Source organism: Eucyclogobius newberryi, unplaced genomic scaffold (assembly GCF_026437365.1).
Source record: "Eucyclogobius newberryi isolate DKJ021-1_F unplaced genomic scaffold, fEucNew1.0.hap1 SCAF_16, whole genome shotgun sequence".
NCBI lineage: Eukaryota > Metazoa > Chordata > Actinopteri > Gobiiformes > Gobiidae > Eucyclogobius > Eucyclogobius newberryi.
The window spans coordinates 4,635,068-4,662,726 of NW_027315790.1; the positions used below are offsets into that span (position 1 = coordinate 4,635,068).

The window sequence follows — 27,659 nt, forward strand, 5'->3', positions numbered from 1 at the left end:
GAGTTTACAGTGCATTCTGATGAGTTTACAGTGCATTCTGTGAGTTTACAGTGCATTCTGATGAGTTTACAGTGCATTCTGTGAGTTTACAGTGCATTCTGATGAGTTTACAGGGCATTCTGATGAGTTTACAGTGCATTCTGTGAGTTTACAGTGCATTCTGATGAGTTTACAGTGCATTCTGTGAGTTTACAGTGCATTCTGATGAGTTTACAGTGCATTCTGTGAGTTTACAGTGCATTCTGATGAGTTTACAGTGCATTCTGATGAGTTTACAGTTTACAGTGCATTCTGATGAGTTTACAGTGCATTCTGATGAGTTTACAGTTTACAGTGCATTCTGATGAGTTTACAGTGCATTCTGATGAGTTTACAGTGCATTCTGATGAGTTTACAGTGCATTCTGATGAGTTTACAGTGCATCCTGATGAGTTTACAGTGCATTCTGATGAGTTTACAGGGCATTCTGATGAGTTTACAGTGCATTCTGTGAGTTTACAGTGCATTCTGTGAGTTTACAGTGCATTCTGATGAGTTTACAGTGCATTCTGATGAGTTTACAGTTTACAGTGCATTCTGATGAGTTTACAGTGCATTCTGATGAGTTTACAGGGCATTCTGATGAGTTTACAGTGTATTCTGTGAGTTTACAGTGCATTCTGATGAGTTTACAGTGCATCCTGATGAGTTTACAGTGCATTCTGATGAGTTTACAGGGCATTCTGATGAGTTTACAGTGCATTCTGTGAGTTTACAGTGCATTCTGTGAGTTTACAGTGCATTCTGATGAGTTTACAGTGCATTCTGATGAGTTTACAGTGCATTCTGATGAGTTTACAGTGCATTCTGATGAGTTTACTGTACATTCTGATGAGTTTACAGTGCATTCTGTGAGTTTACAGTGCATTCTGTGAGTTTACAGTGCATTCTGTGAGTTTACAGTGCATTCTGATGAGTTTACAGTGCATTCTGATGAGTTTACAGCGATGTTCTGGAATCGTAAGGGCGGTTTATAGATCCCAATATTGGCATCGGGTCATTTTAGAGATATTTGGCTCCTTTGTTTACCCTTTGCTGCCCTTTTTGTCTTTTTGTTTCCACGTGTCGTTCCCAGCACTGTCTTGAGGGAACTGTGCAGATAGCGGCTCATTTAAGCGGTCCAAAGCGGGCCCAAAGTGGTCCGACTCGCTTTGGCTCCCGGGACACTTTCGAGAGAGGTGATTGGACGAGAGAGAACTCAGACTTAGAACACAGGTATAAACAGAACATAATGATTAAGCTTGAAAGTGCTATATTTCCAGTGATGCTAACTGATATTTTGAGCCGACAGGTTTAGCAAAACAAAGCTAGCGCACGTTAGCATCAGCCGTTTCCTGTTTATCGACGCACAGCACTCACGGCAGGGTCAGAAATATGATAGCTTATCTTCAGTGCATAATGCAGCTAATATGATCCAAAGATACATTAAAACGTGACATAGAGGCGCAGAGGAGGGAAATAAACGCAGAAAAAGTCAAAGTAAATTACAATAAACCACAAGTAGTTTCTTGTTTACTCTAGCTTAGCTTTAGCCACGTCTCACAGACACACAAACGAGAGATTACTTTGAAATTGTTATGTTATGTGAACTTGTTATGTACAATAGAGTGAGTCATGTACAATACAGTGTGTTATGTACAATACAGTGAGTTATGTACAATACAGTGAGTTATGTACAATACAGTGAGTTATGTACAATAGAGTGAGTTATGTACAATAGAGTGAGTCATGTACAATACAGTGTGTTATGTACAATACAGTGAGTTATGTACAATACAGTGTGTTATGTACAATACAGTGAGTTATGTACAATACAGTGAGTTATGTACAATACAGTGAGTTATGTACGATACAGTGAGTTATGTACGATACAGTGAGTTATGTACAATACAGTGAGTTATGTACAATAGAGTGAGTCATGTACAATACAGTGTGTTATGTACAATACAGTGAGTTATGTACAATACAGTGTGTTATGTACAATACAGTGAGTTATGTACAATACAGTGAGTTATGTACAATACAGTGAGTTATGTACGATACAGTGAGTTATGTACGATACAGTGAGTTATGTACAATACAGTGAGTTATGTACGATACAGTGAGTTATGTACGATACAGTGAGTTATGTACAATACAGTGAGTTATGTACGATACAGTGTGTTATGTACAATACAGTGAGTTATGTACAATACAGTGTGTTATGTACAATACAGTGAGTTATGTACAATACAGTGAGTTATGTACAATACAGTGAGTTATGTACGATACAGTGAGTTATGTACAATACAGTGAGTTATGTACAATACAGTGAGTTATGTACAATACAGTGAGTTATGTACGATACAGTGAGTGACTTCTGGCTTGTCAGGTCTGAGTTGTTTCACAATGAGCTTTTCCTCAAAAGTTCTTCTTCAAAGTGAAGCAGATTTAAGGATTTGTCTGAATTTGCGGCAAATTCATCCGACGTCACCATTTGACACACTTCTACATGTGTGAACAGCAGCTGCAGCGGTGCATCTTGGTACTTTGGGGCTCTAGTCTTCAGCGCCCCAAACACATAAAATTCCTCGACGATGATTGGCGGATGTGTATTCTTTTTTGCCTAGAAACAGGGGAGCCATTGGCTTGAATACAGCACAATGGGGCTGATGGAACAGGAGCCTATTGGCTCCTACACCAAACATGATGAACGTTCACGTTTTAAACGTGGAACTTGAAAGTGAATGTAAATATAATTCTGGAGAGTTCTAAACCCATAAAGCAAAATCATCAATAGCATCTAATTAACACAGGTTATTTTTTCAAAATGAGAGATTATTTAAAAAATAAATAAAATAAAAACAGGCAGTCAAGTCAGGGGGGGCGGCGCCCCAGCGCCCCCTATGGGCGAGCCGCCACTGAGCCTGAATCTTTCTTAATAAACTATTTGTTCACTGTGAATGAAGTCTTAGTTCATGCTTTACTGAGGCAGGAATAAGTGTAAGTGAATATCAGTTATGAATATGGAGTCAAACCATTTGAATGTTTCAGTTTAATCCTGTTGTTCTCAGATCCTTGTTTATTAAAGGTTTATTCCTTATTTAGACTTTAACAAACAGAGTTATTGGAAAAGTCCCAATATTTGCCAGTGCGGGCAAACATGGCAAACAGGTTCATCACTGCGTCCGCTGTCTCTTCACATTTCATCTCCTAATATTTGTAAATGCTCATGTTTAAATACAGCGGTGTATTTGTGTGTGTACTTCTACTTCTGTGGTGGAACAGCAAGTACCAGGTTAAGTTAGTTAAGTTTATTTGTTTATTCATCAGAGACACATCAAAAGCTGCACAAAAGAGGAAAGATGTTAAAGTTATAGAACATACAAGCACCAAAAATGTACTCTATTACATACAAGTAAAAAAGCACACAAGAAAAACTACTCAGAGTACAAGTTACTACTTTTTAACACGGGTTCTTTACAATTTTACATCAGACTTTTGCATAAAACGTGATCAAATAAACAGTTTAAAGGTCATTTGCATATTCTTCGAGCGCTGGCCAATCAAAGCAGGCTGTACTTATACTCGTAATGATTTTGAATGTAAATAATCATAATTACATGGTTAAAATGATAAACGTACATTTTTAAAAACTACTCAAAAAAGCACAATTACCCAAAAACTCTACTACTACAGTCATGTGAGTATTTGTAATTAGTCACTTTCTTTCCTGGTTAAATGTTGAAGGTTTTACTTTAATTTTAAATACTTGGAGTAGTTTTCTAGCCGCTTATTTTAACTCGAGTAACTTGAACCAAAATCAGAACATTTTAAATCCTGATCACTACTTTTGGCACTTTAATACTTCTGAAAATCTGTCTGAAATACTTCAAAACTATATTCTCAAAGGGGGTAATTCAATACTTTAATGTAAGTAGATTTTTATGTCATACTTTTACTTTTTCTTGAGTAATATTTTGCCCGTGTATCTGTACTTTTATAAGACAAATGTGGAAGTTCAGGTTCCGTCATGTGCTTGTGACCTTTGTCCTCCAGGGGGCGCTGATCGTGCTGTAACTGGGGCCGACGTGCTGCGATATCCATAATATAGTGATATTTCAAAGTACTTTTTGACACAATCATTGTAGTTATATTGAAACATATATCTTCATGTATTTGTCAAACTCATGGAAACTCAACAGAGACAAAACCAGGACTAAATCAAGGCTATTTTAGACCTTTTTCCTTTTGGTGCAACGCTGCAGGTGAAAAGGAAAAAAATCTTAAATTGAAAGAAATCAATATCATCTTGCAATGTTTTTATGTAGGAATAAAAAAATGTATATGTAAAAACTGCCAAAATTGAGAGCTGCTCGGTGGCAGAGTGGATAGCACATGTGCAACCCGCAACAGTTTGAGTTTGAATCTAGCTCTCAATGGTTTGCTGCATGTCTCGTCCCCATCTCACACTGTACTATCCTGTCTAATGAAGCCTACGGGCCAAAAAAACCCTCAACGCCAAAATTGCACATATTTGGGACATTTAAATCTGATAAACGGCCACAACATGGTTACAATTTCTTGGTTGATTTTGTACACATTGTAGTTACAGTTAAATTTACAAAGGAGAATTGGGATATTTTATTTCATTTTTGAGTAAACTCCTGTCCTGTCCTGAAAAGTGGCCTAAAACATTTTTATTCAAATTTTGCCTTGAAAACATCAGGCTCAGACTTTGATATTTACAGATCCTTCAGTACTTTCCTCTTGTTCTGTACTTCCCTCTTGTTCAGTACTTTCCTTTTGTTCAGTACTTTCCTCTTGTTCAGTACTTTCCTCTTGTTCTGTACTTTCCTCTTGTTCAGTACTTTCCTCTTGTTCAGTACTTTCCTCTTGTTCAGTACTTTCCTTTTGTTCAGTACTTTCCTCTTGTTCAGTACTTTCCTCTTGTTCAGTACTTTCCTCTTGTTCAGTACTTTCCTCTTGTTCAGTACTTTCCTTTTGTTCAGTACTTTCCTCTTGTTCAGTACTTTCCTCTTGTTCAGTACTTTCCTCTTGTTCAGTACTTAAGTATTGTAAAGTTTGGCGTGTGTAATTTTATATGGAATAAAAATGCACTTTAAGTAAATGGTCTTTGGAGTTATAATGTCCCAGAGAAATCTATGGATAAAGTGAATTTTGTAATAATAATAATATAATTCATAATTCTATAATAAAACCTCTTTGGGAGCTGATTGTGTCGTTTCCACATGAAAAATGTTCAACTATATTTCTGGCAAACAAAGATCACATGAGTTCATATTCAGGACAGAAGAGCTGAGCCTAAAAACACTTCACCTGGAGAGACTCAGACACAGAAAGGACTGATTAAAGCTTTATTACGTGAGTTATTATGCGCTCAGACCCCGGTCGAAGACATCACGATCATGGGCACTCCATAATCTATTTGTATTAGATGTCTCCCCCCAGGGCCTGGAGACTGATGTCTCCCCCCAGGGCCTGGAGACTGATGTGTCCCCCCAGGGCCTGGAGACTGATGTCTCCCCCCAGGGCCTGGAGACTGATGTCTCCCCCCAGGGCCTGGAGACTGATGTCTCCCCCCAGGGCCTGGAGACTGATGTGTCCCCCCAGGGCCTGGAGACTGATGTGTCCCCCCAGGGCCTGGAGACTGATGTGTCCCCCCAGGGCCTGGAGACTGATGTGTCCCCCCAGGGCCTGGAGACTGATGTGTCCCCCCAGGGCCTGGAGACTGGTGGTGGTAGATGTGGTGAGAGGGTCAATGATGAGGATGAGAGGGATGCAGAGGAGGAGGAGGGGAGGTGTAGAGGAGGAGGAGGGGAGGTGGTGGCTCGCAGAACGGTCTGAAGCGGCCGAGCCGACTGAGTGAGGGTTAATATGGGACCGGCTGTGCACTGGGAGCAGAGGTGCCACGTGCCACGGGTTGGGTGCGTTGAAGATGGGGAGCAGGTGCGAGGGGTGATGTCCCAGGAATCCCCTGTCCTTAGACCCTCCTTCTGTCCTTAGACCCTCCTTCTGTCCTTAGACCCTCCTTCTGTCCTTAGACCCTCCTTCTGTCCTTAGACCCTCCTTCTGTCCTTAGACTCTCCTTCTGTCCTTAGACCCTCCTTCTGTCCTTAGACCCTCCTTCTGTCCTTAGACCCTCCTTCTGTCCTTAGACCCTCCTTCTGTCCTTAGACCTTCCTTCTGTCTTTAGACTCTCCTTCTGTCATTAGACTCTCCTTCTGTCCTTAGACCCTCCTTCTGTCCTTAGACCCTCCTTCTGTCTTTAGACTCTCCTTCTGTCCTTAGACTCTCCTTCTGTCCTTAGACCCTCCTTCTGTCCTTAGACCCTCCTTCTGTCCTTAGACCCTCATTCTGTCCTTAAACCCTCCTTCTGTCCTTAGACCCTCCTTCTGTCCTTAGACCCTCCTTCTGTCTTTAGACTCTCCTTCTGTCTTTAGACTCTCCTTCTGTCCTTAGACTCTCCTTCTGTCCTTAGACTCTCCTTCTGTCCTTAGACCCTCCTTCTGTCCTTAGACCCTCCTTCTGTCCTTAGACCCTCATTCTGTCCTTAAACCCTCCTTCTGTCCTTAGACCCTCCTTCTGTCCTTAGACTCTCCTTCTGTCCTTAGACTCTCCTTCTGTCCTTAGACCCTCCTTCTGTCCTTAGACCCTCCTTCTGTCCTTAGACCCTCCTTCTGTCCTTAGACTCTCCTTCTGTCCTTAGACGCTCCTTCTGTCCTTAGACCCTCCTTCTGTCCTTAGACCCTCATTCTGTCCTTAAACCCTCCTTCTGTCCTTAGACCCTCCTTCTGTCCTTAGACTCTCCTTCTGTCCTTAGACTCTCCTTCTGTCCTTAGACCCTCCTTCTGTCCTTAGACCCTCCTTCTGTCCTTAGACCCTCCTTCTGTCCTTAAACCCTCCTTCTGTCCTTAAACCCTCCTTCTGTCCTTAGACTCTCCTTATGTCCTTAGACTCTCCTTCTGTCCTTAAACCCTCCTTCTGTCCTTAGACTCTCCTTCTGTCCTTAGACCCTCCTTCTGTCCTTAGACCCTCATTCTGTCCTTAGACCCTCATTCTGTCCTTAAACCCCCCTTCTGTCCTTAGACCCTCCTTCTGTCCTTAGACCCTCCTTCTGTCCTTAAACCCTCCTTCTGTCCTTAGACCCTCATTCTGTCCTTAAACCCCCCTTCTGTCCTTAGACCCTCCTTCTGTCCTTAGACCCTCCTTCTGTCCTTAGACCCTCCTTCTGTCCTTAAACCCTCCTTCTGTCCTTAGACTCTCCTTCTGTCCTTAGACTCTCCTTCTGTCCTTAAACCCTCCTTCTGTCCTTAGACTCTCCTTCTGTCCTTAGACCCTCCTTCTGTCCTTAGACCCTCATTCTGTCCTTAGACCCTCATTCTGTCCTTAAACCCTCCTTCTGTCCTTAGACTCTCCTTCTGTCCTTAAAACCTCCTTCTGTCCTTAGACCCTCCTTCTGTCCTTAGACTCTCCTTCTGTCCTTAGACCCTCATTCTGTCCTTAGACCCTCATTCTGTCCTTAAACCCTCCTTCTGTCCTTAAACCCTCCTTCTGTCCTTAGACCCTCCTTCTGTCCTTAGACCCTCCTTCTGTCCTTAAACCCTCCTTCTGTCCTTAAACCCTCCTTCTGTCCTTAGACTCTCCTTCTGTCCTTAGACTCTCCTTCTGTCCTTAGACCCTCCTTTTGTCCTTAGACTCTCCTTCTGTCCTTAGACCCTCCTTCTGTCCTTAGACCCTCATTCTGTCCTTAGACCCTCATTCTGTCCTTAAACCCTCCTTCTGTCCTTAGACTCTCCTTCTGTCCTTAGACTCTCCTTCTGTCCTTAGACTCTCCTTCTGTCCTTAGACTCTCCTTCTGTCCTTAAACCCTCCTTCTGTCCTTAGACCCTCCTTCTGTCCTTAGACCCTCATTCTGTCCTTAGACCCTCCTTCTGTCCTTAAACCCTCCTTCTGTCCTTAGACTCTCCTTCTGTCCTTAGACTCTCCTTCTGTCCTTAGACTCTCCTTCTGTCCTTAAACCCTCCTTCTGTCCTTAGACTCTCCTTCTGTCCTTAGACCCTCCTTCTGTCCTTAGACCCTCATTCTGTCCTTAGACCCTCATTCTGTCCTTAAACCCTCCTTCTGTCCTTAGACTCTCCTTCTGTCCTTAGACCCTCCTTCTGTCCTTAGACTCTCCTTCTGTCCTTAGACTCTCCTTCTGTCCTTAGACTCTCCTTCTGTCCTTAAACCCTCCTTCTGTCCTTAGACTCTCCTTCTGTCCTTAGACTCTCCTTCTGTCCTTAGACTCTCCTTCTGTCCTTAAACCCTCCTTCTGTCCTTAGACTCTCCTTCTGTCCTTAGACTCTCCTTCTGTCCTTAGACTCTCCTTCTGTCCTTAGACTCTCCTTCTGTCCTTAAACCCTCCTTCTGTCCTTAAACCCTCCTTCTGTCCTTAGACTCTCCTTCTGTCCTTAGACTCTCCTTCTGTCCTTAGACTCTCCTTCTGTCCTTAAACCCTCCTTCTGTCCTTAGACTCTCCTTCTGTCCTTAGACTCTCCTTCTGTCCTTAGACTCTCCTTCTGTCCTTAAACCCTCCTTCTGTCCTTAAACCCTCCTTCTGTCCTTAAACCCTCCTTCTGTCCTTAGACCCTCCGTTCCATGGGAAAAAGTAGAAACCTGGAGGAGTTCCGTGGTGAAGGAGGGATCTGACACTCAGACGGACAGGAGGACAGGGGGACAGGAGGACAGGAGGACAGGGGGACAGGAGGACTGGGTGCGTTGGTGGAGCTGGGGCAGGTGCCTTGACGTAGATGGTGGAGTTAGGTCTTCTTTAAACTGCAGTGTGATATATGTACTCTGCAGTATATTGTACTCTACTTCCACACACAAAAAACACAAACAACTTTACAATTTTACAACTTTATTGATGACAAACAGTTCACGTGAAGAATGTTGAAATGAAAGAGTCAAATGGATTCTACAAATGTACAATGAGCTTATCAAGTCAGTATGAAAATGTATGAAATGTTAAAGCTGTGAACGACTCTTCTTTACACAGAAAATGAAATGATCTCTAAACATATTTACACCAGTTAAAAGAGTCTATCGACATTTATTACAAAGATGGATTCACTATCATTTTGTAACACGTTAATAAGCGAAATAAAATGAACCAAATGTTAATAATAGTACAGCTTGTGGAATGTTAGCTTAACACTTCACACAAAATTCATTCATTGGTTGAAATGAACTGGAAAATAAATAAATTGGCAAAAATATTAAAAACAATAGACGTCATAAAAATCATTGAAATTGAACAGAAACACACCTGCTGTTTAGCCTTTTCAGTTATTGTAAAATGAAATTAAATATTGAAATTATGACTGAAATGTGCATCTCTTACTTTTTTTTTTCAAACACAACATACAACGTGGTAATGGATTTAAACAGAAATGTAAAAATATATATGTCTTTTTTTTTAATGTAACGGAGCATGAAGAGAAAAGGAGCAGGAAGAGGAAGAATATGAAACATTTTCCTCACTTTTAACAACAATTAAGTTCATTCTTAATCATCTGTTTTGCTTCACAAAGTGGGAAACGACAAAAGATATATTTTATGTGAATTACTTCTGCCGCTTTAGGGCCGATGCTCCAGAAGTTCTGTAGTAAATGTGCAACTAATAATAAACTGTCTAAAGTGATCTGAAGCCGCGCGACCTGCAGCCGGGCGACCTGCAGCCGCGCGACCTGCAGCCGGGCGACCTGCAGCCGCGCGACCTGCAGCCGGGCGACCTGCAGCCGGGCGACCTGCAGCCGCGCGACCTGCAGCCGGGCGACCTGCAGCCGCGCGACCTGCAGCCGGGCGACCTGCAGCCGGGCGACCTGCAGCCGGGCGACCTGCAGCCGGGCGACCTGCAGCCGGGCGACCTGCAGCCGCGCGACCTGCAGCCGCACGATCTGAAGCGGGCGAGTGCTGATGCAGCGTTCAGGAGCTTTACAGGACAAATCGGGTCAAAAGCAGCCGGGTTCACTGCTGTCGATTTAAATCCCGATGTGACGTTGGCAGTTTGAAGTGACAAAAACAGTTCGATGTTTGTTCTATTAAACCCAGAAACGTCAAAATCCTGACTTTACAAACTCTGAAGTAAAAGTACTCGAGTCTAAACTCTAACTTGAGGACATGAACGCAGCTCATCTGTTCTACAAGTTTAGATTTAAAGATTTATTTTACAAACCAAATATCAGTCGAGATTAAATACTTCGCTGATGATTTTAATTCAAACACACAAAAAAAAGATAAATCAGTCAAATTATCTTGAATTAAATAACTTGAAAGAATAAAATGTGTTCTTTTTAGTACCAAACTGGATATGATGATCTGTAAAGTGCATTCTGGAGCGAGAAACGTGTGGTTGTTAAAATATGTGCAACTTAACGTAATAAAGTAAAGGTGAAGTGCACTGCAAAACAATACACACAAGTTTAAATTCAATTCAAAATATTGAACTTAATTTGAGTAAGATATTGGACAAATTAGAATGATTTATCTTGACATGTTAAAAAAATACATTAAAGATTTTATGATATTACTGATTGTTGTGAATTCACATTGAATTAGACATTTCAAGCGCATTAAGAATTAAGTTAGAATATTTAAACTCTTCAAACTTATCAGTTACTCAAATCCAGCAGTTTATTCGGTGACACTTTATAATAACTACACTTTTAATAGCCTTAAAAATGAACAAATACTTTATTAAGAATGATTCCAGTTAATACTAACCGAACCCTTATTTAAGTCGTTATTATTGTAGGTTATTAAGTCTTTGTTCATGCTTTATTAAGGCTGATTAAAGGTGTAGTTATTATAAAGACGCACAGATTATTTATAGAAAAAGAAAAAAAAACATTTAAAGTAAAACAAATGACTATCATAAGTATTCTAGTCACTCTGCTGCAGTAGTGCGAGAGGTGTGGATGGTTTTGCAGTGAGTGTGTGACAGTCACAGTGGTTAGAGGTTCTCCTGGGGGACGCTCTGGGACGTCCCTCTGACCGCCCCTCTGACCGCCGTGAGTGTGTGACGCTCACAGTGGTTAGAGGTTTTCCTGGGGGACACTGAAGCTCTGGGACGTCCCTCTGACCGCCGTGGTGTTCCCTCCACAGTCCACGTACTGGTACATCTCCTGAGAGACCTGCTCCGCGTGGCCGAAGTACGTGGTGGTCACCGTCACTCTGACAAACAGGGACACGCGTGTTAGTCGGGGAGGTCAGAGGTCAGAGGTCAGAGGTCTGAAGGGGCTTACTGCATCATGACGCCGATGTTGTGGACTTTGATGGTCTGGAGAGTGCAGTAGTCGCTGGGAGACAAAGAATGAGGTCAATAACAGAAGAGCACAATTAGTAGCACATGAAACTGAAAAGATGGATTAGTTTATCCACATTTGATAGTAAATTATGTTATAAGTTGTTTACGTTGTCAACATAAGACATAATGGCTCCAAAGCTGTTAAAATATACAAATAAAATACAATATTAGAAATTGCATTTGACGTTAAAGGTGCAGTACCCGAGTTTTTCATGTAATAAAGTCAATCTAATAGTAGTAAATCTAAATGTATTTGGCCCCAGTACAGATATATTGTTCTTAGAGTGAAGCAGGAAGTGCATTGTTAGCATGCTAGTTAGTTTTAGCGCTCTGGCCTCTGTAAGTATACAGTATGTGTAGTTGTTACTTACTACATGTAGCTCATCTCGTCAGCGATGAGCGTGGGGACCGTGTAATCGATCTGAAACGGCGCAGAGGAGTCAGAGGAGGGCGTGCGCGTGTTTGATCACCATGGTAACGGCAGCCTGTACCTGCTTCATGTCCAGGGGGCTGATGGCCGTGATGTTGCTGATGCGACTCTTCCCGATCACGGTCTTTGCGAACTGCACCTGCGCTGTGATGTTGGCCACCTCCACAGAGTAGTAGTTGTTGTTTGTGATGTTGAGAGTGTTCTGAGGGAAGAGACAAAGACGTTTTACTCAAGTCACACTGGAAACAACGGAAAAAGAGATGATTCAGGTTCTTACAAAGGAACAAAAATCATGCCCATTGTTCTGATTTCGACCACAAGAGGGCGGCATATTACAAGAATAACTAGACTTGTGCTCAATACTTATTTTAAGGAAGATATTACTTGACACATTTAGTATGCCATAACCAAACTGTCTCTGTTAACCAAAAAAGTCCTTCATCTAAAATGTGTTGTTTTAACCTTCTTCATTAGCTGAGAGAAAGTACTTAAACCCTAAACATGTCTGAGTAGAAATATTAAATTTAAATATGCAATGTAAACTGAATCTACAATTTTACGAGAACCAGACATTCTGGTTTCAATGAATGAGCTGCTGTTTACATTGTTCATTGACTTTGTTATTTAGCACGAACAACCAGAGTAATATGATGAATGAGTTATTTTAGTTGTTGTTAAAGTCATATGGATGTTAATGCAGTTATACAACTCTAATTACCCTCTATTTATCATTTGTAACTTTATAAATTAACTCATAATAACAACATCTAAGGACCTGTCCCCAAACATAAATGCTGTGTACTTTAACCCCTGAACTTTGACCCTCCATTAGCTTTTGATAAAGATGCTAACTATGCTAACGCCACAATGATCAAAACATCACTATATGGATTGTAAAATAAACTCAGTGACAGAATTCTAGAAGGTTCTGAGCTTTAAAATGAGATAAGAACGAGGGAGTTGACTGGATAACGACAATAAGGTTCCCCACCACGAGTCCGAGGTTTTAAAGGTTCACTAGTCCAAAGGTTCACTGGTCCGAAGGTTCACTGGTCCGAAGGTTCACTGGTCCGAAGGTTCGCTGGTCCAAAGGTTCACTGGTCCGAAGGTTCACTGGTCCGAAGGTTCACTGGTCCGAAGGTTCACTGGTCCGAAGGTTCACTGGTCCGAAGGTTCACTGGTCCGAAGGTTCACTGGTCCGAAAGTTCACTGGTCCGAAGCGTCGCTGGTCCGAAGGGTCACTGGTCCGAAAGTTCGCTAGTCCGAAGGTTCGCTAGTCCGAAAGTTCGCTAGTCCGAAGGTTCGCTAGTCCGAAGGTTCGCTAGTCCGAAAGTTCGCTAGTCCGAAGGTTCGCTAGTCCGAAAGTTCGCTAGTCCGAAGGTTCGCTAGTCCGAAAGTTCGCTAGTCCGAAGGTTCACTGGTCCGAAGGTTCGCTGGTCCAAAGGTTCACTGGTCCGAAGGTTCACTGGTCCGAAAGTTCACTGGTCCGAAGGTTCACTGGTCCGAAGGTTCACTGGTCCGAAGGTTCACTGGTCCGAAGGTTCACTGGTCCGAAAGTTCACTGGTCCGAAGCGTCGCTGGTCCGAAGGGTCACTGGTCCGAAAGTTCGCTAGTCCGAAGGTTCGCTAGTCCGAAAGTTCGCTAGTCCGAAGGTTCGCTAGTCCGAAAGTTCGCTAGTCCGAAGGTTCACTGGTCCGAAGGTTCACTGGTCCGAAGGTTCACTGGTCCGAAGGTTCACTGGTCCGAAGGTTCACTGGTCCAAAGGTTCACTGGTCCGAAAGTTCACTGGTCCGAAGGTTCACTAGTTCGAAGGGTCACTGGTTCGAAGGTTCCTCATAGGCTAAAGTGAAGGTGCAGTCAAACATTGGCCTGCTTCAGGCAAACATTGGCCGATCTTTGGCGAAACTGTAATATCGAGCCCGTAATGAAGCCTCGTTCAAACTTTGAATTCATTTTTGACTCGACAGATCTCATCGCTGCCGCGTTACCAGAGACTTATTACCGTAATGTTGAGATAGACGCTCCTCCTCTCCTGGTCGTAGCTCACGTAGACCGACTTGACTCCCACGTAGGACACGTCTATGGAGCGCGGGAAGAGGAAGAAGACGGCCAGGCTGGACAGCAGCAGGCACACCGCCACCGAGGCCGTCACGTACAGCTTCCTACGGAGCAGCGCGAGGACCGTGTGGGTTAAGACGAGCGGGGAAAACGTACAAACCCTAACCCTGACTGTCCTTCTCATTTAGAGCTCACGAAAGAACACGGGAGAGTGGGAGATGTAACGATCAGCGACGATTTGAATGTGTTCGGGAGGAAAAAACAATAGATAGCTATGTTTTTTGGCTGGAGGGACATTAAACTCAGGACATGTTCACTGCTTGATACCATTTTGAGTTGCACGGTGATTATAGAAACAAAATGGCACAAAAATAATCATAGTTTCATTCATTAAAAGGTAGTATGGACGATTTTTTTCAACAATTTTTTGATCATATTTCCTCGTGGCGTGGATAAATCATTAGTCCTGCCACGTATCAATCATAAAACGCACCTATCGCTCACCTGCAGCCGCGTCAGGCTCGTCCCCACGTTTCCGCGTGCCTAAGCGCATTGATCTATCATAATATAGTTCCCTCAGTGTACGGGGCAAAATGAAGACGGAGAAAGACAGTTGGAGCTGACGCAGAAGTGGACAGAAATCTACGGGAGACGAGAGATGCGATGCGCTCCGTTGCGCTAATAAACAAACGCACGTGTGTGTTATATCAGTCCACACGGGGGAGTGGCATGAGCACGGGGGAGTGGCATGAGCACGGGGGAGTGGCATGTGCACTTCCACCTGCATTCTTAAATCGCCGAAAAATCGTCCATACCGCCTTTAATATTATCACATGGTTTTAAACAAGTTCTGATATTCTAAAACTATGCAGTAAAGGTCAGATTTTGTCTTTTAATACAAGTTTTTTTTTCCAATTCCAAATCAATACTTGTTCAAATGAATATCATGAGTATCAAATTATTATCTTGTAGTTTTAGTATAGATCTTTTGTGCTTTTTGCCACTTTAGTCTCGTCCCAAGCTTATCCAACACTACAGGTCGACTGATGTTTAGTTATCACCTGCAATTACGATAAAAACACGTCTTTTCTGTGCTTCAACCTCGACCTGATCGTTTATATCAGCACAAAAATCCATAATCTCCAACATTTATTCAGATATCAGAAACAGCATATTAACGTTCAACAATAGTGCTTTTTCCTGCTCCCATGTCATGTGTAAGTAGCATTTAAACACCATTTAAATTGTCCTGGTTTCGGTGTCACTGCACAATAACGTTAGTCCAGATGATTCTATGGCTGATTTAACGGCTGTTTAAACGATTATTGGAAGAGGTCATGTGTTAAGCGGGTCGCTCTTGGGTGTCATTGGTTTAAAAGTGTTGTCCAAGAACATAAACATAAACAGTATTATGAAAAATATCCAATAATAAATGGAAAAGAGAAGGTAATTTGTTTTGCCAGACGAAGAATGGGAAAATATATGTTCATCCCAGTGAAGAACCACCAAAGAAAAGGGAATTTTGTTGGAGAAATGTAACACGTTTCTTCATAAGGTCATTGTCATCGTCATCGTCATCGTCATCAGAAAAGGGTTTATTGCCATTGCCAATGAACAAAATTCACAAACATAGGAACTTGTCCTGGTGTCAAAGTGGCCACTATTCTGGAGAAACTGTGGTTGCCAGGAAGACACGTTGCCATGTGTTCTGACATCATTAAAGTGCAACAGACTACAACCATCTAACTTGGTTTCTATGTATTTGGGCCTCAAAACTCCTGCCATGGACATGATACATGGATACCTTTGGCACATACTCCTGGCTGCAGGAAAGAAGGACAGTACAGGAAAAGGATGACACAAACTGCACTGATAATCAAGGACAGGACCCACATTCTAAGTAACGTTAGAAAGATTTACTTTTTGACAGACTTTGGACGAGATAAGTTTGTTTTATTTATTGGATGTCTAGATTTTCTTTACTTGCTCTGTGTGCCGTCTTCTTTGTTTTCTTTTGTCGTGTTTCAATGTCAGCAATACGTCTGCAATTGATTATCTAGTTTATGCATGAAAGATTTATTTTGGAAGGTTTCAGATGGTGTGAAAACCTTTGCAATAATGTTCAACAACTACAAGAGCAAACACATACTTTATGACGCTTATTTTGTCAAATACAGGAAGAAAAGTGACATCTTTAAATCATTTTGTATGAGTTCTATGACCATTGCATACTCTTGTATGTACGTTGTAGGACACTTAAAGCCACCAACACGCAGCTGAAATCACTTTGTTTTGCTGCGCTGAGGCATGTGTGACGAACGGGACTAGACTTTATGTCAAATGAGCCGTAGTAATGAGCGTATGAAATGGTAAAAACACTAACGGAGCGTGTCACTTCAAATCCTCTGTCGAGAGACGTGTTGTAGTTTTTTTGCATGTTAGAAGCTGGTTTCAGGTGATTGTGCTTTAGGTTTGGAATCAGATTAAGCTCATCTGGTGTCATGGGAAAATGGTACTGGTATATTCTGGCCTAGAAATCAGAAATGCAGTGTAATTATGGATTTTTTAAGCATAAATGATGATCAATGTGTAATAAAACAATAGTTGGTTGACTATGCAAGGTTTCTCCATTAGGCCCAACCTCCTGTGATATGAAATGCCACTTTTTCTGTTTAAGCTGTTGAATGTTGCAGGCCTGTGTTGTGTTGCAGTTACTCACGTGCGCCGGGGCCTCAGCCTCTGGTCACTGTAGGGAATCAGAGCCACCAGTTGGTTTTCCTGCCCTGGAACGAGAGGCGGAGGCGGTTATGAAAGTGGACTCAGACCGCTCTGATTTCTACACTTGACCGTCCCGTAATTCAAGATGGAAAGTAAATTAAAATGTGAATGAATGCATAATATTGTTTAAACCTTTTGATGTTCACCGTGATGAAATACATATTATATAGCAGACATGAACGTTATTTGGAGTTCTGGTTTTAAAGCATTTATTTCTGGCTCTCCATCTCCTGCGTGAGAATTAAACTAGACCAGTTTCATTTTAAATTAATTGAAATCCTGTGTTTAAAATAACCAAACAATGAATAGAAAATATCGGCCTAATATTTCCATATCGGTGCACCAGTAGTTCCTAAATGTAACGCCAATCACATCCCCGCATTCAGTAACAGATTTTGGTTGGATGAGAGTGAGTCACACTACGTTACCACATAAGACACGCCCAGACTTATCACAGAAGACGCTTGAAATATACATATTTGATGAAATATACCTGATTTGAGACCATGAAGTATGCAAGGGTTTGACTAAAGTCCAGTGTGTCCCTCCTGCTCCCGCTGCTGCCGGATGTATCTTACTATAGTTTACTTGAGTACTTATTAAAGGGGACTGTTACAGTACATTTCAGACTTTAAGATTCTCATTTTTCCCACGCTTTGAACCCTGCGGTGCATAAAACGGGGCGTCTAACTTATAGATTTGACAGGCCACTGGGGAGCACTCTAGCAGGAAGCGCAAGCGTTTGACACACTGTAGAAGAAGACATCAGTGGAAGCGCTGTCCAGGGGACACATCATGTTCTGCATTTTAAGCTTCAAAACGCTGTGTGTTTTATTCCAATCAGACTCATTCACAGAGAAGTGAGTCTAATGAGGAAGTGAATCTAGACAGGGGAAACGCACACTGACGCACCTGACTCACGAGTGCATCACTGTCATGGACCATATTTCTGTGTAAATATCTCATGTTACAACATAACTCTCAGAGCAGATGATCCAGATGTGAAGACACAGATGCAGGTAAATCAGCTCACACAGAGTCATCAAGGACAGAAGTTACACTTCAAAATTCTGTGTGTTTTATTACAATCACACACATATTCACTGAGAAATTAGTTGAATTAGTCTCGCAGCACAGCTGACCTCGAGTGCACTGCAAGAACCCCGGTTCAAAAGAATCATCACTGTCATTAGCACATGTGTAAATATCTAATGTTACAATGTGGCACCTGCAGTTTATTGATATTATAGGTGCGGCCGTATATGGACAATCTTCTTCATAAATTTCGTTTGCGTGGCTTTTAATCAGGAGCGCTGTATAGTCCGAAAAGTAGTCTTTATCTGCAAACCAATTGTAGAAAGGCAACGTAAATATGAGTTTGATCATGAATTGGAGCCACATTTAACACTGCAAAGTGTTTTTAATTCCAAGCACCTCCACACTACAGCCACTACATCTATACGGCTTATAAAAGTGCTGATCCTGCACTATTCATGTTATTGAAGTTCTACAGTGCTTTAATTGTTGCACTGATCAGTTTTATTTCATTGAATTATTGCATTAGCATGATTGATTGATTGATTGATTGATTGATTGATTGATTGATTGATTGACTAACTTGGGCAGTATGTTTGATGGCTCAGGCACGGTCGGCCTGGCCAAACAATAAGACATTATTCCATGTGGAAAAGAGTGAAATATAGAGGGGAGATAAACAAACCGAGCTCAGCCTTGACATGCTAATGCACAACACAGTCATAAAAAAACATGATTTGAAATGCTCAGGATTCATCAAACAAGTGTGAATGAAAACCTCAGTGAGCGAACACAACTACGTAGTTCCTCTAAGAGCGAGTCTGGACCCCGCCCTCCTCTTACCTCTGGGTATCCGGCCTGTGCCCTGGCAGGTGGGGCAGGTCACACTATCCCGCCCGGTGAACTCCACGTAGGGGAACTGGGACACATCCTCGCTCTTGGTCTCCTCCGTGTGGCTGTCCTCGATGGGGGACGTGAGGTGGCTGTCCTGGCCGTCCTCTGGCCCCGGCAGCTGAGTGAGGTGGGAGAACGCCTTCCCCATGTTCAGACACAGCTGAAAGCACAGACACTGGGGCTGTGAGCGCTGCAGAGGGTCAAACATTAACCTGGAGATAAGACTATGCAAGCTTTGTCTTTCTCTTCAGCTGATGTCATGTCTTTGCAAAAATATAGAGCCAATTACTTTTTCCCATTAAAATACAGAATATCATGTAGTTAATTCAATCGTGTTTAATTGGTGCCGCCTTTACTGAATCCATCTGACAATGCACATAAACGTGATAACAAAAATAAGATTTAACCTCGATAAATTAAATTAAATTATATAAAAATAATAATCTAAATTCTGTAATGGAGGCAAAAGTGATCTGGAACATAATGTGATTTTAATGGAGGAACTGGTATTAACAACAGAATATCATAAAATATGAAAAATCAAGGTGGTTTTGTCATATGAAAACCACAGGAGATTTTTTTTTATGATGGCAAAATCCTGATTTTCTGTTTAGTTTTGCTGTACAAATACTTGAGAAATGTTGACTACACAATAACATTTAATTTCATCTAGAGACATTAACAACAATTAACAACGAATTATACTTTTTGTGAAGTTCAAATACAACTTAGTAAAAGAACACATATGTACACATATATTATGATTAAAGCAGTTTTTTTTTTTTTTAAATCAAGGCGAGGAAAACTATCTCTGATCCTTCTCCCGTCTTACGCTCTCACTATGAGCTGCTCCAACCTGGACACCGCTACAGGGTTTCAACCAAAAATGAGAAAAGACCCCTGAACATGGGTAAAAACTCTTTCCTTCCTGAAACCTCCTACATTCCAGCCATAGAGCAGAGAGCTGATTGTTTGTGGAAGTAGTGTTTTACATACATAAATGCCATGATTGTCTCACACCTTTGATAGTGTTGGAACGTGCTGGTCCTGGTTAAACATCTTTAAAACCAATCGAAACATTGTATAAAAGGGCACGGAAAATCCATGATAAAAAATCTTGAAAATCTGCTTAATTGAAATCAAATTACAATTAATTATTATCTATTTCAAATCATTCATAATTATTTACTCCCCCATTAATAAAGTTTGTTGTGTTCACTTCAGAGAAAACTTGTGGAGCCACGCGATCGATGGCCAGTTCTGAGATGCAGAACCTCCTTTGGTCAGTCCTCGTTCTCCTGCAGAGCCATAACCCTCTGGAACGTTCTCCCACGTGAAATACAAATTCATAATCATACAATATATGAAATGTCTATTTGCTTCTAACTATGTACACACTGAACTGTCATGAATGCAGCAACATGAACTGTAAATGTGTAAATATTGTACTGAGGCGTGTGTGAGAGTGTTTCGGAGTGGAACTGGTTTTACTAAATTCATGGATGAGTGACTGTATCAATATACTCCAAACGTATATTGTACATTTATTGCATCTTATTTTTACCTCAACCTGTCCAGGGACGGCGGAAATGAGCAACTTTGCTATAACCTGGTGGCCAATGTTTTATGTGCACTGTTCCTGAGAAAGAAACTAATAAAGTGTGGAATCTGGGGGTGTCAAAAGTATTGAAAATCAGATACTAGTAAACGATATTAAACTAGTATCAAAACTAGATGCTCACTTGACTATCAATCCTAAAAATATCACAGACAGAACAAACAGGACAAAATGTCCTACCACTAAAAACATGTACATTGGGCTCCTCCCCACAGAGGGACTTAATACCATCCTGGTACAAACGTCTCTCCCGGTGCAAACATCTCTCCCGGTGCAAACATCTCTCCCGGTGCAAACGTCTCTCCCGGTGCAAACGTCTCTCCCGGTACAAACGTCTCTCCCGGTGCAAACGTCTCTCCCGGTGCAAACGTCTCTCCCGGTGCAAACGTCTCTCCCGGTACAAACGTCTCTCCCGGTACAAACGTCTCTCCCGGTACAAACGTCCCGGTACAAACGTCTCTCCCGGTACAAACGTCTCTCCCGGTACAAACGTCTCTCCCGGTACAAACGTCCCGGTGCAAACGTCTCTCCCGGTACAAACGTCTCTCCCGGTACAAACGTCTCTCCCGGTACAAACGTCTCTCCCGGTACAAACGTCTCTCCCGGTACAAACGTCTCTCCCGGTACAAACGTCTCTCCCGGTACAAACGTCCCGGTACAAACGTCTCTCCCGGTACAAACGTCTCTCCCGGTACAAACGTCTCTCCCGGTACAAACGTCCCGGTGCAAACGTCTCTCCCGGTACAAACGTCTCTCCCGGTACAAACGTCCCGGTACAAACGTCTCTCCTGGTCATGAACAGTTTTAAAATCTTGAGCTTTATCATGACTGTTACAAGACCATAAAGTTTAATAAAGAAAGAGCTATTATATTGTATTGACAACGTCAGTCTGTGGTCTTGGATCCTGACCATAACATTATCATTGTGGTTATGAAATGCTTTGGAGAATTGAGTAAATTTTTAGTATCTAAATAGCGTTTGAAACGTTAGTATCGTGACACTTGTGGCAGCCTGTATGTCCAAGACAGATTTCCTTTGGGACAATTTTGCAATAAAGACTTGATAAGAAGCATTATTATTGTAAGTGTTTATGATCTGCGACTTCATTTTGCACATTCTGATGACACAGTGTTGTAGCATCAGCTCCTGCACTTCAGCTGGGCCCTCAGGCTAAACACATATAGTTTCTCAGAGAACTCAAAACAAAGATGACCACTTTATAGTCCACAGTCAGCAATAAAATAGGTGTGATGGTAAAATGTTGGGTCCAAACAACGAATCAAGCCACAAACAATCCGATGTCACGAATGTTCAAGTCGGATAACGGTAACAAGTCCATATGCTTTAGCTTTGACAGCTAGCTGACGTTAGCAAACACGTCTGACAAAGCTCATTTCTGCACCAAAAAGCACAGAACGTTCACTTTAAAGTCGGGAGTAAATGTGGGATTGATTAAAAGCCAATCTGAATCGCAAAAAGGCCCAGAATGTGAAGTTTTCTACCTGGATATGACTTCGCTGCGGCTCCCGTCGTTATGTTGTTTTTCTGTGATGGAAACAGACATGCGCACAAACGGTGTGTTCAAGAGCGTGGGAAATAACGACTTCGTGTGATAATGTAATAATAGATCTATGGTTTTTCCGCAAAAGAGACAAAACAAACACAAATGAATTAAATTAAATTGAAGACTAGACATAAATTGTTAGTTAGTAATAAAGATGGGAAAAGTTTACTCTTTTGACATTATTTATACATCACTATTGACCCTTTAGAAGTTTGTAAAGAAATGCATTCTAAATTCCGCACTGGAGCCAAAAGTGAAATGGAACATAATGTAATTTTAGACATTGGCATAAAACTCAGATTATCACAAAATGGCAAATAATAGCACAAAGATACATGTATGTGAATTATATCAGAGCCCAGTTTAACCTTTTGAAGTTGTGAGCTACATTTTTTATTTTAGGAGAATAAAATTAAGATTGCTCCTTTTTGTGCTCTTTTTCATTCATTTATTATTTTTTTGTATGATTGATTGATTGATTGATTGATTGATTGATAGATAGCTATGTAGCACTGGTCCATCCAAACCTTTTGAACAGGAGGCTTAGAGCATCATTGTAGGACACATCTCTGCAAGCTGGATATGTTATACTTCACTCACAGATGTGCAGTGTAGAGTTAAGAGGTGCAATAAGTTCTTAACAAAGTCATATTAACTCCAGAGGAACAGCAGGCATGTTTTCACCATACATTGGTCTTTATTTTTTATCTTATAGCTTATTTGTTTTTTTATCCCATAGCAGATTTATATTGTATCTCTTTTTGACTTATTCATGGTTCATTGTTTTATGTTGCACCGAATCACCAAGACAAGTTCCTATGTTTGTGAATTCTGTTCTTTGACAATGGCAATAAACCCTTTCAGATTCTGGTTCTGAACATACAATACATGTCCTCATCAGTCAGGAAATGCCTAAGGTATTGCAACATTCTATTTTTTCCAAACAACTGTCCTCCTTTGTTCGACATATCATGACACTCTTTTATACACTTCTGTTCTCCATATTCAAAACATACATTAAGTTACAGCTGAACTAGATCAGCTGAACTAGGGCGAAAGACCACCAATGCATCTAGTTCTACTAATGTTCCACTTTTTGAAGAGGTCATTCATGGAAAAATGTAAACGCTCCTTTGTATCACCACTGATCAGAAAGGGTTCAGACACAGAGTTTGACCTGTAGAGCCTAAGCTTAACTGGATGCCACTTAACTGTTTAAATGTTTACTGACATTATGAGTCCACAATAGATTACCATTAAAAAAAAAGTCTATCCTATGTATTAGAAAAGCAAACTAAACGGAATTTTTACCCAGGAAATTCCAAAATTGCTTACTTATTTTTCATTATAACCATTATCGTTAAATAATATATCAGTTAATTATTTTAAATGTGTTATGTCTTTATTTTGACTAATTATGGAATTTTCTTATCACATCGCATTTTAAAGGGTCTATATGTTGTGTATTGTTTATTCGTGCATATTTTATGTTTATGATTCATTTAACGGAACATGAGATGAAAAAAAAAATCTTCCATAACATATTATGGAAGATTATATATATTATCAGTTTAACATGTTTCCCTACTCAACTTCTGTGTCTGTAATGTTCCTCTTGTGCAGCAGGTGGCAGTGTTGACCAATCAGCAAACCAGATCATTTCTCATCTGGAGAAATTCTAATTCAGCTATTTCACTGCCTGTACATATTATTGACATTAAAAACATACATGGATTTATGTTTTGTTTGTGTCTTATGTTGAACACTCCATTCACTCACAGCAGCTCATGTTTTCGGGCTTGTATGAACGGTTTCCCTCTTCATTGTGAGTAGAGAGTGAATCCTTGCGTCATCTGCTGATAACTATAGCCATGTTTCAACTGGACCTGATGATCCCATAGACCAGTTCACCTATTCATCTTATTCTGGAAGCACCGCCATGACTCAATCGCTCTAATATATACTATCATATTTAAAGAGTTCAACTGGAAATACCAACAGAATAAGATGAGTGGGAGTGATTTGGCACGGTTATATGAATGCCGGAATGCGTCTCCATGCTCCAGGACAGGCGTGGCATCGTGGGGCAAGAGGTGAGCGGGTGGCGTCAATCAAATTTAAATAAATAAATAAGATCCAAACAGTATTCGATTTCTTTTATTCATCAGGCATTTACAAAAACACATTTACCAGTAGTAATTCCAAAGTTGTGTCGCAGTGAGACGTGGTTAAAACTAGAGTAAAGTTAAAACTACTTCCCGTTTCTCCTCAGCTTTTTCTGCATTTATTTAACTTCTCTGCTTTTCTACAAAGTGTTTTACAACATCTTTTTTATGTATTAATGTGGGTTTGGATCATATAAGACGCATTATACACTGGAAATGTAATATTTTTGATCGTGCATTGAGTGCTGTGCGTCGATAAACAGGAAACAGCTGATGCTAACACGTGCTAGCGCAGTTTTGTAAAGTATGTTGGATCAACATACAAATTACCATCAATAGAAAAATGGCGATTTGTTACAAGGTCAAGTCTGTGATGAGAGAAAGGATCATTTTGTCGTCTTGTTTTCACCTGAGTCTGTGTTCTCTCACTCTGGTATGTAGCTTCTTGGCCACATTGGAAGCCAGGCCACATTGGAAGCCAAGCCACATTTGAAATCAAGCCACATTGGAAGCCAGGCCACATTGGAAGCCAGGCCATAATTGGAAGCCAGGCCACATGAAGGCCACATTGGAAGCCAGGCCACATTGGAAGCCAGGCCACATTGGAAGCCAAGCCACATTGGAAGCCAGGCCACATTGGAAGCCAGGCCACATTGGAAGCCAAGCCACATTGGAAGCCAGGCCACATGCAGGCCACATTGGAAGCCAGGCCACATTGGAAGCCAAGCCACATTGGAAGCCAGGCCACATTGGAAGCCAGGCCACATTGGAAGCCAAGCCACATTGGAAGCCAGGCCACATTGGAAGCCAAGCCACATTGGAAGCCAGGCCACATGCAGGCCACATTGGATGCCAGGCCACATTGGAAGCCAAGCCACATTGGAAGCCAGGTCACATTGGAAGCCAGGCCACATTGGAAGCCAAGCCACATTGGAAGCCAGGCCACATTGGAAGCCAAACCACATTGGAAGCCAGGCCACATGCAGGCCACATTGGACGCCAGGCCACATTGGAAGCCAAGCCACATTGGAAGCCAAGCCACATTGGAAGCCAGGTCACATTGGAAGCCAGGCCACATTGGAAGCCAAGCCACATTGGAAGCCAGGCCACATTGGAAGCCAGGCCACATTGGAAGCCAGGCCACATTGGAAGCCAGGCCTGGAGCGCTTAAATGGGCCGGCACGGTTCACCTAAAACCGCCATAAAACAACAACAACAACAACAACAACAACAACAACCTAAGACAGTGGAGACACTTTTGGATCGTACCAATCCACCCCAAAAGCAGTGAAAACATGCCTTATGGGGATTTGTGAGCTCAGAAATATTGTGAAAGAGTGAAAGGGCGTAATACCAATATAACGATTCATTTATATTGATGGAGTAACTGCATGGATCAATACAAACATGCAGCCTTACACAGAAAACTAATATGATTCTAATGACCAGCAGGCTTAAAATGGTCCCCTAAAGTATAATGTGCCACCCCAACCACACTGCGCCATCACTCCTCATCTATCTGCATTTGGAGGCCTACTAAACAGCACATATGCACATTCTTGTTGGGACTATTTATGAAATGAATTTAAGAATTGTGAATGACTTTCAGCTCAGGTAGAATACTACTAGAACACTATCATCTTACTATCTGCTAAACAACTGGCACATTTTGTATACATTTATTTTAAAAAGCTCCTTGATTTTATATTAGAATACTTGATGTTTGCAGGTGTAATGACTTCGTAGCAAAATACAAAAAATGATTACTACAACAATCATAAGGAAGGAAAGTGTTACCGGTATATATGTTTATTTTTGTAAGTCTTTAAATTTGAGACATTTTAACTATGTGAATGTGTAGTGAATATGCATTTCAATACCAACAATATCTATAGTGCAAGTATATTTTTTGTATTGATTCATCTTAAAGAATATTTTTTAACAATGAGGATTTGATTTTGGAAATTTCGGAGATAAACTGTTACACAAACTGACGTATGTTCAACGTTTGTCAGAAAAGTTGGAGTGTACAAAATCAGAATGTGATGTATGATTTATTTTGACCTGTAGCTTAAACCCTGAACCCCAGAGTTTGTCCTGGAGCACAAATAACAGATGAGCACCTTTTTTAAATCTGTAATTTTCCATGTCACAGCACAGGATTTGGATTACAGCATTAAACCTTTCGATCTATTTTAGATTTAAAGTAGAGATAAACATGTCATTTTAATAATTAATGCATACATACTTATCTTTATGCCAACACCTTTAACTGTCTCTGACACAAGTAACACAAGCATTTTTAAAAGAAAAGTATTAGTCACACCGCAGGATATTTTGGAGTTGATTTGATAAAATATATGTTTGGAGTCTTAAAAAAAAGAGGAATTTGGTAATTTGCAGAATATAACAAAATCCCTTTACCAATAAATTATTTCTTGTCTTAATTTAAATAATGAATTATCGTTTTAATTTAAATGTAAGGGATCATCTCAAAATGGGTTGAAGCTGAAAAGACTTAATTTTTTTCGTCTCTCTCTGGACCCCCTCCCCCCCAAAAGACTTTGTCTGTCTTCACATCAAATGTTACGCGTTGATAAAACGATAGTAGCTTGATAGACCTGCTCACCTCGAGTGAACATCCCTGAACATCCTTTGGTAAGTTTATATTTAGAAGTTATGAACTCTCCAAATTATGTCACCTGTCGCGCAATGGGCGCGCAATGGGATGTGCCGTAGGGCCCCTCACATCCCATTCAACCCAAACTGTGAGATGACCACATTGAGATGAGAGAGTGAAAAACTCATGTTTCTTGTCAAAACCTGTAATTGTCAATTGCCTGAGTTTAGACCTCAGACATGTCAGAGTGACAGGAGCAGGACACGCCCTTTTGTCTCAGTGAGAATCTCACGTCTTCTGTGATTGGCCGAAACCTCATGCGGGTTTGTGTTGGTGCTTCTTCCGGTCAGTGCGTAGCACGTTACTACAGCCAAATCTCTTGATCATTTGCTGCGCCGCGTCTTGCCGCAAAAAAGCTTTTCCAACTTTTCTGCACCAGCCGCGTTGGCGACGCCCGCCCTGCTCCCCGCACGCACCCGCGTACTCCGCGCACGCACCCGCCGTGCTCCGCGCACGCACCCGCCGCCTAATGTTGGCCTAATGCTCGTTGCTGAGAGAGTTTTTTAGCATTACAAAACAATTACTGCCACAACGATGTATTGAAGCTTCAAAGCAACAAAAAGACGAAATGTAGGTTCAACCTCCCAAGACAAAAAATATTACGTCTTTTCAGCTTCAACCCATTTTAAGATGATCCCTAAAATGCCACATATACAGAGAACACAGAGGATTAGCTCAGCAGGTAAAGTTACGCGGGGCACCACGAGAATAAAGAATTAATGAGAAAAAAAGTCATAATATTATGAGATTTAAGTCGAAGCCAGAAAAAAGTAATTGAGAAAATTTAATTTAATGGACACTGTATATGATTGTTTGTGATGTCTAAAAGGCCAGCATTATAAAGACATCTATAGTGGGCTTTTGTATTAACTTAACCCATCCAAGTCAAGCGCCATTTGCGTCCTGGCGGTGATGCTGAAAGTGAAACGCGTGTCGGACCCGGGTTTTAATTCTCTTTAAATTTAATCTTGTTGATTAATGACTTTTTTCTCATTATTTATTGACTTTTTCTAATTAATTAATGACTTTTTTCTCGTTAATTAATTA

The 27,659-nt window shown here is 41.3% G+C and overlaps 1 protein-coding gene and 1 long non-coding RNA gene across 3 annotated transcripts in view; both read right to left on the reverse strand.

Moving 5' to 3' along the window:
- Positions 1-27,659, reverse strand: part of LOC140361601 (uncharacterized) — a 229,715-nt gene that overhangs the window by 152,545 nt on the left and 49,511 nt on the right. The gene's annotated exons all lie outside the window — the stretch shown is intronic.
- tmem106bb (transmembrane protein 106Bb) lies at positions 8,921-21,778 on the reverse strand. 2 transcript variants are annotated; one of them, XM_072447325.1, is made up of 9 exons: positions 21,706-21,778; positions 18,534-18,744; positions 16,597-16,660; positions 13,822-13,981; positions 11,881-12,021; positions 11,761-11,810; positions 11,328-11,381; positions 11,124-11,256; positions 8,921-11,041 (listed from the first exon to the last, which is right to left on the reverse strand). In XM_072447325.1, exons 2-9 carry the CDS (start codon positions 18,730-18,732, stop codon positions 11,036-11,038), a joined length of 807 nt encoding a protein of 268 aa, XP_072303426.1. In that variant the 5' UTR covers positions 18,733-18,744; positions 21,706-21,778; the 3' UTR covers positions 8,921-11,035. The 2 variants fall into 2 exon arrangements, with proteins under 2 accessions (XP_072303426.1, XP_072303425.1); XM_072447324.1 differs by lacking the exon at positions 8,921-11,041 and having other exon boundaries at positions 11,091-11,256.

Coding starts and splice junctions, on each gene's coding strand:
- tmem106bb (XM_072447325.1), bottom strand. CDS start 18,732: ATGGGGAAGGCGTTCTCCCACCTCACTCAGCTGCCGGGGCCAGAGGAC. Junction 16,661..18,533: donor CACAGGCCGGATACCCAGAG/GTAAGAGGAGGG, acceptor CTCTCGTTCCAG/GGCAGGAAAACCAACTGGTG. Junction 11,382..11,760: donor GACGAGATGAGCTACATGTA/GTAAGTAACAAC, acceptor TTTGTCTCCCAG/CGACTACTGCACTCTCCAGA.